Source organism: Eschrichtius robustus, chromosome 3, assembly GCF_028021215.1.
Source record: "Eschrichtius robustus isolate mEscRob2 chromosome 3, mEscRob2.pri, whole genome shotgun sequence".
In the NCBI taxonomy this organism is placed as follows: domain Eukaryota; kingdom Metazoa; phylum Chordata; class Mammalia; order Artiodactyla; family Eschrichtiidae; genus Eschrichtius; species Eschrichtius robustus.
Window position 1 is genome coordinate 188857271 of NC_090826.1, and position 14081 is coordinate 188871351.

General features: G+C 65.2%; 1 protein-coding gene across 2 annotated transcripts in view; it reads left to right on the forward strand.

Annotated features, from left to right (window-relative positions):
- Positions 1-14081, forward strand: part of LGR6 (leucine rich repeat containing G protein-coupled receptor 6) — a 99441-nt gene that overhangs the window by 76351 nt on the left and 9009 nt on the right. The window contains exons 7-16 of one of the 2 annotated variants that reach the window (XM_068541902.1): positions 3602-3670; positions 5680-5751; positions 5912-5983; positions 6836-6904; positions 7850-7921; positions 8796-8861; positions 9760-9831; positions 11098-11169; positions 12381-12506; positions 13264-13424. In XM_068541902.1, coding sequence (XP_068398003.1) covers positions 3602-3670; positions 5680-5751; positions 5912-5983; positions 6836-6904; positions 7850-7921; positions 8796-8861; positions 9760-9831; positions 11098-11169; positions 12381-12506; positions 13264-13424 — 851 coding nt within the window. The remainder of the gene's footprint in view (positions 1-3601; positions 3671-5679; positions 5752-5911; positions 5984-6835; positions 6905-7849; positions 7922-8795; positions 8862-9759; positions 9832-11097; positions 11170-12380; positions 12507-13263; positions 13425-14081) is intronic. The other variant, XM_068541903.1, reaches the window with a different exon arrangement.

Sequence of the window (14081 nt, forward strand, 5' to 3'; positions counted from 1 at the left end):
CCGCTCAGGACTGTCTGGTGCCTCTTGACATCAACCTCGGCATCTTAAGGCTGTCCCCGCAAATACTCCAGATTCCTGTAAGAGCCCATTAATGTTTCTCATTAATCAACTTGTCTAGACCTTTCACTGACTCACTTACTCAGACAACAGTGTTTGTCGAGCGGCTGCTCTGTGCCAGGACCCTTGTGGGGTTTCAATTAGAAAACAGCAAAGTTTCTATTTTCAAGGAACTTTCATTCCAGTTTGTTGGGAAGAAAATAAACAGATATCTGTCAGATGTCAACATGTTCCATGAGGAAAAAGAAAGCAGGGTATCTCGTTGTGATTGCCGCGTAACAATCACCTTAAAGCTTAGCGGTTTAAAACAACATCTGTGATTTCTCGTGAACCTGTGTGCTGGCCGCTCTTCTGCTGATCTGTCCCGCGGGCCCGTCACAAAGCTGCCTTCCGCTGGGGCTCAGCCAGGGCGCGTGGGGCCTTGGTGCCGGCCACCCGCCCTCTCCACGCGGCCCTCGTCCCGTGGGAGGCCAGCCGGGCTCTCACACGTGGTGAGGGCCCTCCGAGAGGACGCAGAGGCTGTGAGGGCTCCTGTGACTCAGGACGGGGCGGCCCCATGTCACTCGCACCCTGTACCGCTGGGCACTGCCGCGTCTCCGGGAGCCGGGAGGGCAAGGCTGCAGGGGACTCGGGCCACTTTTCCGGGCAGCTTGATTGAGCTGTAATCGACCATACGACGCTGTGTAAGTTTAAGGTGCGCGATGTGATGATTCGATTCACTTATGCTGCAAGATGATGAGACTCGGGGCCACCTCCAATCGACCACACAGGGCAAGGGAGCAGCGCCCAGCGGGTCAGAGGGGGCCTCCTGAAGAGGGGTTATTTGGGCAGAGGCCTGAGGGAAGGGGGGGAGTAGCCGTGCCGACGCCTGGAGCGTCCCGACGGATGAGATTGCGAGCAGAAGATGCTTCCGTGTTACCTGTGGGAAATCTAGTTCTCCTGGGGCAGCAGAGGCGGGTTCCTGGATGGGCTGAGCCAGGCCGAAGGGGGCTCTGGATTTGGAGACGTTGAGACGGGAGGGTGAATCGTTGGCACAATCAAAGGTCAGAAAAAAAATTCACCTACCCCGTCTCTGCCTCCATCCCCAACCCTCTCGGCCCAATTTTCCAGGCACCTTCTGTCGCTCCCTGTAGAACCCCAGGAGTCTGCGAACTCCTGCAGCACCTCTGGTCTCAGGAAGGTGCGTTGCAAACCCCCTGCCCTCGGCTCACCTTCCCCTCATGCGGCCCGGGGGGCCTCTCTCAGCGAGTCCAGGTGTGCACACGGGAGGGGAAGGTGTCTGGTTGCCTAAAGGGCAGGGCAGAGCAGAGCAGGGGTTACCCGAGGTCACCAGGGGAGTCTGAGCGGAACCCGGGAGTTGTGTCTGTGTGTGTGTGTGTCAGGGGCCAGTTACCCAGCTCGACTGTCACTGCCCCTCTGGCCCCTGGGCCAGGCGCCTGGCTCTGCCTGTGGACTGTTAGGTGTCATGACCCTGCCATGCAGAGGAATCTGTCATTTTCTCTGTGTTGACCTGTGTTTACCACAAAACCTGCAAGTCACTAATTAAAGGGCCTCCCTGTGGCCCTGTCCCGGCACTGGATGGCCTCGTGAACGCTGTCAGGCCAAGGGTGGCTTTCACAGGCCGGAAAGGTGGGCTGGGATCATCCTGGGGGCTCCAGAGGACACTGCCCCTGAGCCGTCCCTCCCCTGCCACAGCAGGGACCCTGTGCTCCAGCTGTTACCGACCAGGGTTCTTGGCCTGCTTTATCAATAGAAATTGATCAGAGGCCAGACAAGAAACTGAGGCCAGGCTTTACTGGGGCCCCTGCTGCAGCAGTGGGGAGCGAGGGCAAACAACAGGTTCCCGTGCTGGCCCGCTCTCTGAAAGGGGGGCGAGCTTCCTCCTTTTGTGGGGTGAGGGTAGGGGTGTGTCCAGAGGTCAGGCCAGAGGGGTAGCTTAAGTGTTTTGCCCACCCCTTAGGTGGTGGTGTGTGCAGGAGGCATGCGCATTCCCGACCCTCTGCTTTTGCTCCAGGCTCTTCAGAGGTGGCAGTTGGGTTTTTTGGTCTCTTCGCATCTTTTGTCCAGAATCTGCCCCAGCTGTGCACGCACACGGTTATTTTTAGTCCCACACAGTTTCTTTGTATTTTGTGGCTCGAGGAGAGGTGTGTCCAGGTGCCAGCACTGCAGCAAAGGGGCCCAGGTCCCAGCCTGGCTCACAGCCACCGGCTTGTAGAGGTGCCGGGATGGCACCCCCAGATCAGGCGCATCCTACGTAGGGCCGAGGCACTGGCTACTGAGTGAGACAGAAGCCGGCTTTACAGCTTTGAAAGCTGACATCCATCCTGAAGTCTCTTGGTGGGCGGGGGGGGGGCGGGGAGACATCCTCTAAAAGTCCCTGTTGCCCTTACCTACCCCCCATTCCCAGTCTCCACTCCTCAAAATGCGCACCCCTCTTCTGGCGGGGCTTCCCCGCCATGTGGGAGCTGGGTTCTCAGTCTCCTCCGAGGACGATCAGCTTTGCTCTTGCTCGCTTGCATGTCTCCTCCTGCCCTTAGCCGCATCGCCGTGAAGGGCACAATGCCTGGCCCTGCTGTGACGAGACTCCTTTTACAAATATCTGCACCCCCGGCTGCAGACTTTTCTATGGGTTGAATTCCTGGAAGTGGAGTGACTCAGTGTGAACCTTCTCATTTGAAAAGATTCTGTCAAATTTTGCCTAAAAGGTTGTGCACATTTAAATTCCCACTGAGGGTTTATTGGAACGCTGTTTCCCCATACCCTCGACAACCTGGGTTGCTCTCACTTTTCAACATCATTTCCAATGTTTTCTTTCTCTCTCTCTCTCTCTTTCTTTCTTTGGTTGCGCCGGGTCTTAGTTGCGGCAGGCAGGCTCCTAAGTTGCGGCATGCATGCGGGATCTAGTTCCCTGACCAGGAATCGAACCCGGGCCCCCTGTATTGGGAGCGCGGAGTCTTAACCACTGGACCACCAGGGAAGTCCCTCCAATGTTTTCTGATTATACACATGATATATGTTCACTGTTTAAAAGAAAGGGGGAAATGCAGAAAAGGGTGAGAGAAAATGAAGATTAGCTGTCACGCCACCACCAGAAGGTAAGACATCCTGTCCTTTTTTGCAGAAGATGAGAGCAGAGGCCACAGATGGCCAAGGTGGTCACCTGAGGAAGCTTCCAGAATCCCTCGTGCCGGTGACAAGTTGTTAAAAATTGCCGCCTTCTCCCCAGGCCCCCTCCCCAGCCACTGGTGTCTCCAAAGGCTTGAGATACTCTCTTCAGCCCGGGGGGCTGTTCGGAGAGAGTTGGTTCCATTATCCACCCCTAAGTGTCCCCTCAAAACAGGTCTGTGGCCGGGAAGGCCCCCGCCCCGAGGTCTGGGGGCAGCGATGGGAGAGGAACAGCCCACAGTGTGTTCCGGACATTGGCCCTGGGCCCAGCAGGCTGGCAGACCCTCTCTCCAGCCAACCCAGAGCCAGCGTCCGTTTCCCGGAGCCTCTGACACACCCTGGGGACTGCCCTCCAGCGACTGTCTTGCCTTCTTTCCAGAGACCTGAATTACAACCAGCTGCACGAGTTCCCCGTGGCCATCCGGACGCTGGGCCGCCTGCAGGAACTGTAAGCTCCTCTGTGGGGTTTGGGGTGTCCTCTGTGCCCAAGGGCCCCCCACACCCTCATCTCCTGAGGTCCCGACCTCCCAGGTCAGCAGTCACAGGCCTCGCTGCTGGGCTCCAAGCATCTCTGGGGCTGAGTCATCCGCGGAGCTGGGCCCTTCCAGCCTGGGGAGAGCAAGGCCCAGCCCCGCCTGTTAGGCTTGCCTGGCACCCCCCCCCCCCGTCTTGGCTGGGTGTGTCCGGAGATGTAAGGGGACAAGAGCGGGGGGCTGGTCTGTGTCTTGGGGTCCCTCCTCAGTCCCCTGTCCTAGTGGGGCAGCGAGGAACTGGCTCTGCCCCACCCCCCGACGGCCACTGCTCGTTTTATTCTAAAATGCATTTGCTCCTGCTAAATGCAAACCAGGGGTGAGACAGACACCAGCCGTCCCCTAGGGCCGCAGGCCTGTCGAGGATGCAGAGTACAGGGGCAGGACAGAGCAGCTCAGGGTCGGCATATAACTCTGACCCTAAATCACATAATCTTAGCTAAAACGGTCTGGGTGTCCAGAGAGCACAGAAAGAGCACTGTGGGCTAACATGTCTGAGACCAGCCTTAAAGGATGGATGGGGTTTAGGCGACAATGGGGGAGGAAGAACAGTGGAGACGAAGAGCCGATGGGACAGTGAGAAGGCAGAGGGACGCTGAGCCAGTGGGAAGACAGCCTTCGCGGAGGAGGGGCCACCGTGTAGCAGGACGGGACCTGCGTGGTGCTGAGTGGGACCGGTTAAGGCAGCGGAAGTTTATGACCAGAGCCCAAACCTCCGGGCAGCACTGAATCTGTTCTCACTGCCACCCGGGACCTTTAGCACCAACCCCACGCCACCCCCTCACCTGGTCCAGACGGCTGACAGTGTGAACGCTGGGGAGCAGGAGAGGAGCTGGAGCAGCTGCAGGGGAGGGTCCGTGAGAAACGGCTGCAAGCCCTCCACTGCCAATGAATCACCAAGGCCTGCCTTTCCCCTGGAGCGGGGAAAGACAGGGAGAAGTTTCGCTTGGTCTGTAGGGCGTGGAGGGAGCAGGGTGTGCAAAGGCCTGGGGGCAGGAAATGTAAGCTGGGGGAGAGAGCAGAGCCCTGGGGCAGCAGGAGCAGGAAGGCACACGTGTGGGGTGTGTCCGTCCACGTCTGTTGGGAGAAGCAGCTTGAGGACGGGCTCTGTCTCGTAAACCTCTGAATCCCTCGGAGCTGGGCTCAGCACCGGCCGCGAAGGGGGTGATCAGACACGTGTGACGAGCGAATTCACGCAGGAACATTGAACGAACAAAGCAGGCTGGGTGGGCGTTGGCTGGAGGTGAATTTCGTGAATGAGCGTGGAAGTGATGAGGGGAGGGAGGAGGGGTCCCAGAGGCCAGGAAGACACAGAGAAACCAGGGGTCTCTGGTGAAAAAAGGACGATAGAGGGGGCTGCTCAGCGTGGATTGTGCTTTTCAGTCCAACATTTACTTTGAACTGTTCTCCCCGATAACCAGATGCACTGTTCCCGGCTTCCAGAGCCTGGACGCCCGGTGGGGGCCTCGCCCCCCATTTCTCCTCCACGGTCACGGGCGTCCCCCCTGCGCCGCCCCCCCCCCCCCCACCCGGGGCTCGGCTCCTCAGTTCAGGGCCTTGAGGCCAAGCCTGGCTCCATCTGGGGACCACTTCTCCTCCGGGGGCCCCTGTTTTTCCGCTTCCTCCTCCCATGCACCCTCAGCTCCCTCCTGGGGACCTCCAGGGTTCTGCCCTCCTTGGGGCCTCGGCCCAGCCTGTTCCCCTGAGTGGCCCTCACAGTCCCCCGCCGCCCAGGCTCACCCTCTCTCCTTCCCACGGGTCGTTGAGCAAAGAAGGAAAGTCACAGGCAGATGTGGAACCGGCGTCCCCAGGCTGATGTCCCTTTGGGCCCACGGCCTTCCTGCCTGGCTGTCGGAGAGCGTCCTGGGGTCCCCTGTCCCCGTCCACACGCTCTCCGCATCCTCCTGACGCCCGTGTCATCCCCCAGGGGTTTCCATAACAACAACATCAAGGCCATCCCCGAGAAGGCCTTCCTGGGGAACCCTCTGCTGCAGACGATGTGAGTCCTCGCTCCTGATGCATGTTGGGGGAGGACAGGGCTGGCAGGCAGAACTGGAGAGGGGCTCCCTGCGTGCTGGTCTCCACGGAGAGGGGAGAGCAGACACCTGCCTCGGTCCAGCCGGGAGGGCGAATGAAGGGCTTCGGTGTCTTTCCCGCAGACACTTCTATGACAACCCGATCCAGTTCGTGGGGAGGTCGGCGTTCCGGTACCTGCCCAGGCTGCACACCCTGTGAGTTGGTGCCTCCCCCTGCCCTCTGGCACCACCCCCCGCCCGCCAGTCCCGCCAAGTCAGGATCCTGCTCACGTAGCTGAAGGAGCAACAACCTGGCAAGGCTCTGGTTCTCCGGGGCCCCCAGAGCCACACCCTGTGACTCTTGGACACCCAAAGGCATCCTCATCTCTCCCGCTCTTCCAGTTCCCATCCCAAGGGCAACGTCTTCAGAAAACCTCCTGCAGGGGACGCTCCACACGCAGCAGCACAGGGACGCCCCTGAGTCTTTGGGGGTGCAAGCTCCACCTTCCTGTGCACCCCGCTCTCCCCCCTGAGGCTGGTGCCATCCGTATGTTTCATCGGTGGACCCCAGGCTCTCCCGCTCAGGCCCGGGCCCAGGGTCCTCTTCAGGGTTCGGCGGCACCCATCCTGCTGGGCTCCTGTCGCGTGCAGGCCCACGTGGTCCCCCGAGGTGGGGTGGCCACTGGGGGAAACCCCGGCAGGTGACACTTAGGGGAGACCCGCTTCCCGGCTCCGACGAGCAACCCCAGCAGACAAACACCTTTCCAGAAGCGCTCAAGCCGTTGCCTTTCAAACGGGCGAGTCCCACGGTCCCTGCCTGTGTTTCGTGCACACTGGGCCTGGGTGGCCGGGTGGCCGGGTGGCTGGGGGCCAGGTGACCGGCTCTGTCCGGCCAGGCTGGGTGGAGCTGACCTAGGAAATGGCAGCTTGGACCCTGCTAGACGTCCAGCCTCCACCAGGGCCTGAGCAGCTGGGGTCACTGGAGGGAGGCCGGGGAAGGATGGTGTCCCCAGAAGATGGGGTCCCTGAGGGCTGACCCCCCTTCAGCACCTGGTGCTCTATCTTCAGATCTCTGAATGGTGCCACGGACATCCAGGGGTTCCCAGATCTCAAAGGCACCACCAGTCTGGAGATCCTGTGAGTGGACGCTGGCCCCCCAATCCCCCGTCGCCCCCCCAGAGCCCCCAGCCTCTGGTCCCCGTTGTCTGGCCTTCTGCTGTGGCTTCTAGCCGGGCCCAGAGGCTGCCCGGCTCGGCCCCGGGGCCCGTGGCGGCTCCCACCGGGCTGGCAGGTGGTTCAGGGGAGGGGCTGCTCTTCCCCGCTTTCCCAGCCTGGGGTTTCTCAGAGATCCTAACCACAAGCCGAGGTGCACGGAGGACCCGGGAGCGGCCGGAGGGCTGTGACTCCCACCTCCTGTGCCTCCTGGTTTCCACTGTGTCCTGGGGGGGGAGGGGTCAGAGCATAGCAGGCCCTCGATTCACTGTAAGAGAGTGAGCAGAAGAGTCACGCCAACACCCAGAGCTGGAAAATTCTCCACGAGGGAAGTAGTAGTTCCCCGAGCATGACCTTGGCCTCACGTCCTCCCCGGAGCACCCTGTCCCAAGCCCGGCCACTCTGCAGCCTGCTCGCAGCCCACTGCCCCCGCCCCGGGTGCCCCGGCATCCTCCCTGCCCCAGGCACGGGGCACGGGCTCTGGGCTTGGTTCCCAGGGCCCCACTGGGGCTGGAGTTTCCATCCACGGCCTGCGCATGGCCCCCCTCTCCTACGAGGAGCAGAAAAGGGTCCGGCCCCTGTGTTGCTGGTGACACCAGGAGACGGGGGGGGGGGGGGGGGCACACAAAGGGGAGGGCGGGAGGGTCTGGCTGCAGGACCGCCTGCCAGGCGGTGCCCGGCCGTGCCCCTCTGTCCACCCCAACCCACCTCCTCCTCTCTCTCCCTGCAGCCCCCCGCCCCGTGCCCCCCACTCCTCTTTTGTCAGCTCTGTGCTCCCTCGTCAGCGTCAGGCCAGAGGGGAGGCGGGGGGAGGGGGCTGGGGACGGCAGGGCCCGGGTCGGTGCCAGCCCCGCTGCGTTCTCCCCGCAGGACCCTGACCCGTGCGGGCCTCCGGCGGCTCCCCCCGGGGATGTGCCAGCAGCTGCCCAGGCTCCGTGTCCTGTGAGTGCCTCCCGCGCCCTCCCGCCTGGCAAGGCCCCTCTGGCCTCCGTCGCCTGGTCACTCTCTTCCTGGAGAGAGGCAGCCTGGGCTGAGCCCTGCCTGAGGGGGAGTGGGCTGCCCTCTCCCGTTTGGGGAAAAGCCTCGGTCTTCTTCGAAGTCAGACCCGGGGCTTCGAAGTCAGACCCGGGGCTGAGGCTGAGCTCTGCCACTTCCCGCCGCTGGTGAACCCCGCCTCCCCCTTTGTGTCTCTGAGCTCGGGTTTCTCATCTGCAAAACGTGGGTGCATTTAGGAGGGTTGGAAGCGCCCGGCACGTCATAGGTCCCCCCAGAGTGGCTCTAATAGGTTACCCGAGTACACAGGGACCATGGAGGAGCTTAAGTGTCCCATGGGGAGCAGGGAGTTTCCTGTCCCCTGAGTCTCACTCGGGTCTGAGGTGCTCACCATGGACCACAGCCTCTGGCTCAAGATGTGCACAGCCAGCCCTGGATGGGTGTCCAGCCTGCCACCGACAGGCTGTGTGTCTGTGGGCAGGTCCTGTCCCCTCTGTGTGCCTCGGTCGGATGAGGGGTTGGGCTGGGGGATCCCTAGGGGCGTCGGCTCCGTACTGTGACAGTGGAACCGCCTGGGTAGCCTCGGCCAGCTGGCTCGTCCCAGTGTAGCCCTGTCGTGCCCCTCTCACCTCCTGCTCCCTGACCCCCGGGGCCCTCCCAGGGTCCCCTGGGCCTTCATAGGGATGAGGCAGCCCCACCCGGGCCCTGCAGAGAGGACGGGCCCAGCGGGGGGCTGGAGGGAAGTGTCTGGGGTGACGAGGTCCACAGCCGTGTCCCTGAGGCCCAGCTCCCCTCACCGGCCCGCCCCCCCCCCCCCCCCCAGGGAGCTGTCTCACAACCAGATCGAGGGGCTGCCCAGCCTGCACGGGTGTCAGAAGCTGGAGGAAATGTGAGTCTGGGGCATTGGGCCTGAGGGCGGGGTCAGCAAGCACTCTGACCTTCCCCTCCCTGGGCTTGCTGACCCTGACTGAGGTCAGGGCTGGGAGCTCGGCAGAGGCCGGGACAGGCCATGACTCGTAGTGACAGCCCAGGAGATGGTGCCCAAAAGCAGTCTCGAGGCAGCTCCTTGGGTGTCAAGGCAGCAGGAAATGTGACAGTGATTAGGGCCAGCGGAGGGGCGGGTGGGCTGGACATGGGGTGGCCGTGGGGGACTGGAAGTGCCCCAGGCTCTCGGTTTCCGTAAGCACACACGCACGTGCACACTCATGTCTGGGAGGGAAACCTGGGCTGCAGGTTCCACAGGGACCGAAACACTTCACAGATTCTCCGAGCTCCCTTTACCCAGCTCCTGTTTCCCCAAGTGACAGGGCCTCTGGCTCTCCATGTCTGTGCCCTGGGACCAGGCAGGGTTGGGGGCGTGAGGGCCTGTCCTGGTGCCTTGACACTGAAGGAGGGAGGGTCTGTACCTTTGCTGAGGCCCAGGGTCCGTCTCCCACTCAGAAGCCAGCCCGCTGAGCTCTGCCTCCCAGCTTGGGCCCGTCTGGGGCCGCCAGGGGCTGGGCAGCAGTCTGCTGCTGGACTGGGGTCTGGAGGGCCTGAGGAGTGAGGCCAGCTGGGCTGGGAGCCAGGCCCGGTGGGAACCCTGGAAGCTCACTCCCTTTGGGGCCACAGGGACAGCTTTGTAGCTTTGTCTCCTGACCCACTTACCCAAGGCAACCACATCCCCCATGCTCCCTTTAATTCTGGTGATTCTGCAGGCTGGGTCCTTTCTTCCTCCCAGTGGGTGGGGTCGGGGTGGGGGCAGTGTCTGGGCCTCTGGGCTCATCCAGCCTCTCTCGCTGCCCTAGTGGCCTCCAGCACAACCGCATCTGGGAAATCAGAGCTGACACCTTCCGCCAGCTGACCTCCCTGCAGGCCCTGTGAGTACCCAGGGTGGGGGGACCCTCCCTGCACGCCTGCGCCCCGTGGGGACCCCCCAGGACCCGGGGAGGGCCCTCCCTGCACGCCTGCACCCCGTGAGGAACCCCAGCACCCGGGGAGCCCTCCCTGCATGTCTGCACCCCGTGGGGACCCCCAGCACCTGGGGAGGGCCCTCCCTGCACGCCTTCACCCCGTGAGGACCCCTAGCACCCGGGGAGGGCCCTCCCTACATGCCTGCGCCCCGTGAGGACCCCCAGCACCCGGGGGGCCCTCCCTGCACGCCTGCACCCTGTGAGGACCCCCAGCACCCGGGGGGCCCTCCCTACACTCCTGCACCCCGTGAGCACCCCCAGCACCCGGGGGGCCCTCCCTACACTCCTGCACCCCGTGAGAACCCCCAGCGCCCGGGGAGGGCCCTCCCTGCACGCCTGCACCCCGTGGGGACCCCCAGCACCCAGGGGGCCTTCCCTGCACGCCTGCACCCCGGGAGGAACCCCAGCACCCGGGGGGCCCTCCCTGCATGTCTGCACCCCGTGGGGACCCCCAGCACCTGGGGAGGGCCCTCCCTGCACGCCTTCACCCCGTGAGGACCCCTAGCGCCCGGGGAGGGCCCTCCCTGCACGCCTGCGCCCCGTGAGGACCCCCAGCACCCGGGGAGGGCCCTCCCTACACTCCTGCACCCCGTGAGCACCCCCAGCACCCGGGGGGCCCTCCCTACACTCCTGCACCCCGTGAGAACCCCCAGCGCCCGGGGAGGGCCCTCCCTGCACGCCTGCACCCCGTGGGGACCTCCAGCACCTGGGGAGGGCCCTCCCTACACGCCTGCGCCCCGTGAGGACCCCCAGCACCCGGGGAGGGCCCTCCCTACATGCCTGCGCCCCGTGAGGACCCCCAGCGCCCGGGGAGGGCCCTCCGTACACGCCTGCACCCCGTGAGAACCCCCAGCGCCCGGGGAGGGCCCTCCCTACACGCCTGCGCCCCGTGAGAACCCCCAGCGCCCGGGGAGGGCCCTCCCTACACGCCTGCGCCCCGTGAGGACCCCCAGCACCCGGGGAGGGCCCTCCCTACACGCCTGCGCCCCGTGAGAACCCCCAGCGCCCGGGGAGGGCCCTCCCTGCACGCCTGCACCCCGTGAGGACCCCCAGCACCTGCGGGGGCAGCCTCCCTGCATGCCCACACCATGGCACAGGTGTCGGTGACCCAGGGTAAGAACGACGGGCCCTCCATGTGTCACTGTCCCCTCCTGTTACATCTTCTGCCCATAGGGACCTGAGCTGGAACGCCATCCGGTCCATCCACCCCGAGGCCTTCGTGACCCTGCGCTCCCTGGTCAAGCTGTGAGTGTCCACCGCCCTCTCCTCCTGGGCGCTGGAGCACCGTGGGCCTGTGGGCGGCCCAGCGGGGGCAGGGGGGCCCGGCCTGGGGTGGGACACGGCGTGGGTGTCGGCCGCACATGCTGGGGACGTGGCTCCAGCCTAGGCGGCGTTCCCAGCCCCCTGGACGGACGTGGGGCTTGATGAGCAGGAGCCACCCCTGCGAGCTCTGCAGCGCCACGCGCAGCCTCAGCCCCGGGCAGCCAGGTCCCTAAGCCACCGGATGTGGACAGGGAGCGTGTGGGGCCGCTGCAGGCGGGAGGGGCCGGGGGGCCGCCGCGCACCGTGGAGGACGTTCTCCGCTGCGTCCCGAAGGCGCGTCTCCCGGAGACCGCGCAGCCCTGCCCCTCCCCTCTTAGGTGCTCCCCGGCCTGCAGGGGCTGGGTGCTCACTCAAGGGGCCGGGACCCCGGCGCTCACAGCCCTGCTCTCGGGGCTCCAGGCCACACCCTCACCTCTGCTTCCCGCCCGTTCGCTCTGCTCCCGCCACATCGGTCGGATGGGTGTCTTTATCCCTTTGAAAGATGAGGCCACTGAGGCTCGGGCAGACCTGCGGCGCGCCTCGGCTTCACGGGGAGCTGGCGACGGGGCCCGGTTCCCTGACGTCCAGCCCGGGCCGTTTCCACGCCGCCGGCCTGTGGCCGCGCTGTCTGGCTTGGAGGCCTGGCTGCTTCTGATATTTCTCCAGGGGGGCCATGCACATCTTCACCTCTGGCTGCTAAGCTGGCCCGGAAACAGAACGGGTGACCGAACCCCTGCGTGTGGCCAGACGGCCGCGCTGTTCAGTCCCAGGTCTGGCCTCCGCGTCCTCAGAAGAGCAGGGGGCCGGGGGCCGGCACAGCAGGCGGATGCCCTGGTGGGGCGGACAGGGCCGCCGGTGGGGCTCAGACGGGGCCCGGCAGCTGTGGCTGAGCGGCTGTGTTACCCAGGAGGTGGGACGGCGTGGCGTCACCTCCAACAGCCCCGTGTAGTCGGCCCCCGCGGTCCCACGAGTGGGGGACGACGGAGCCCTGGCAGCCCTGCCGCCTCTACCCGGCATCCGTGCTCCTTCCTGCCGAGCCTTCCTTCCCTCCTCTCCTCTGGCTCCCATCCCGGGCACACTGGCCACGCCGTCAGCACAGTCTGCCTCCAGCCACCCCCCCGACTGCCAGTGACCCTGACCATCCACTGTCCTAGGGACCTGACGGACAACCAGCTGACCGCACTGCCCCTGGCCGGGCTTGGGGGCCTGGTGCATCTGAAGCTCAAAGGGAACTGGGCTCTGTCCCAGGCCTTCCCCAAGGACAGCTTCCCCAAACTGAGGTGAGGCTTCCCGTCCCCACACCTACAGAGGTCTGCCTCAGGGCAGTGGCCGGGCCGGGAGGGACGGGAGAAAGCCCAGGGCCTCACCCCGAGGAAAGCCTGGAGGCCCAGAGTCTGGCCAAGCCTGAGTGGGGAGGGCCCCTTCCTCCTCATCCCCGTGTAGCATTTCCCTCTCCCAATCCCAGCCCTGGGGGACCCCGGCGAGGACAGAAGTAAGATGGTGGGAAGGCCCCCTGCCTACTTGGGCAGCTTCCACGCCTGGACTCAGGGCCGAGCCCAGGGTGCCGATGAGTAGAAAACAGCCGCTCAGCCCTGGCTGGTGCCGAGGCCCCCAGGCCTCCTTCGGCCCGTGTGGCCCACGCTCTGTCTGCTGCAAAGCAGTGGGGGTCCGGCCTCACCCGCAGGGCACCGACCCAGCTCTGACGTGCCCAGAGGCACGGGGCGCAGGCCTCACGGAGGGCGAGGGTGAAGGGTGCCGGGAGAACCCGGTCTCCTCGCGAGGGGAAGAGGAAGGCCGCCCGGAGGGGCAGAGCTCCCAGGCTGCGTGGCCCGGCTGCTGCCCGTCGGAGCCTGGCTCGGGCCTCTAGATGAGGGAGGAGGAGGCTGGACGGCGCTCAGAGCCCTCGGGGGCAGCGGGCAGGCTGGGCCCTCAGGGAGAAGCCTGGGGGGCCGCCAGCGGGGCGCTTGGGGGCTGGGGGTGGGTGCGGGCTGCCGGGCCCCCGGCCGCGGCTCAGCTGCCGTCTCCCCCGCCCCCCAGGACCCTGGAGGTGCCCTACGCCTATCAGTGCTGCTCCTACGGCGTCTGCGCCCGCTTCTTCCAGGCCTTGGGCCGACGCGCACCCCACGGCCCTCACCCTGACGACCGGGACACTCCCAAAACGCCCCTGGGCCTCCTTGCCGGCCCAGCCGAGAGCCGCTGTGAGTGACCCCGGGGGGCCGTGGGGGGGACGTGAGGGAGGAGGCGCAGGACCCCGAGGGGGGCCGGCAGGGGCTGCCCCTGTTCACGCCTGTCCCCCAGGCCCGGGAGACGAGGGCGGCGCTGGGCTTGACGGCAGGCACGCCTCCCGCCTGCCGAGCCCTCCGTGGCCCCCAGGGCGCTCCCCAGGCCGTGGCTCACGTGACAGCCCTGTCCTGGTGGGCCTCGTGGGCCGCAGCGCCTCCACGGCGCCCCCCCGCCCCGCCGCGCGAGCCCCGCGGCGAGCGTTCTCAGAGCAGACAGCGTTCTCCAACCAGCCCGAGCCAGGCGGGGTCAGGCGAAGTCAATTAAGTTAAACCTGCTTCTGGAAAAGAGTCCTCTCACGCTGTGTCTCAGAGCCGAAAGGAGCAGCTGGGGGTCACTGCTGCCCCCGCCGTCTGCCCCACTGTCTCACCAGGGACTTCAGGGGCCCTGGTGCCCGGGGGCCTCTCGGGGAGGCCAGAGGGGAACACCTACGGGCTGGGGGTCTCTGATGAAGGGCAGAGAGAAGGTCTCCGTGGCCTGCCCCCCTGTTGCAGAGCACGAGCAGAATTGGGAGGGAGGGGAAAGGGCCCCGACTCTGGGGTTTCCCTTCAGCCTCTTAAGTCCCTCTTCACAAT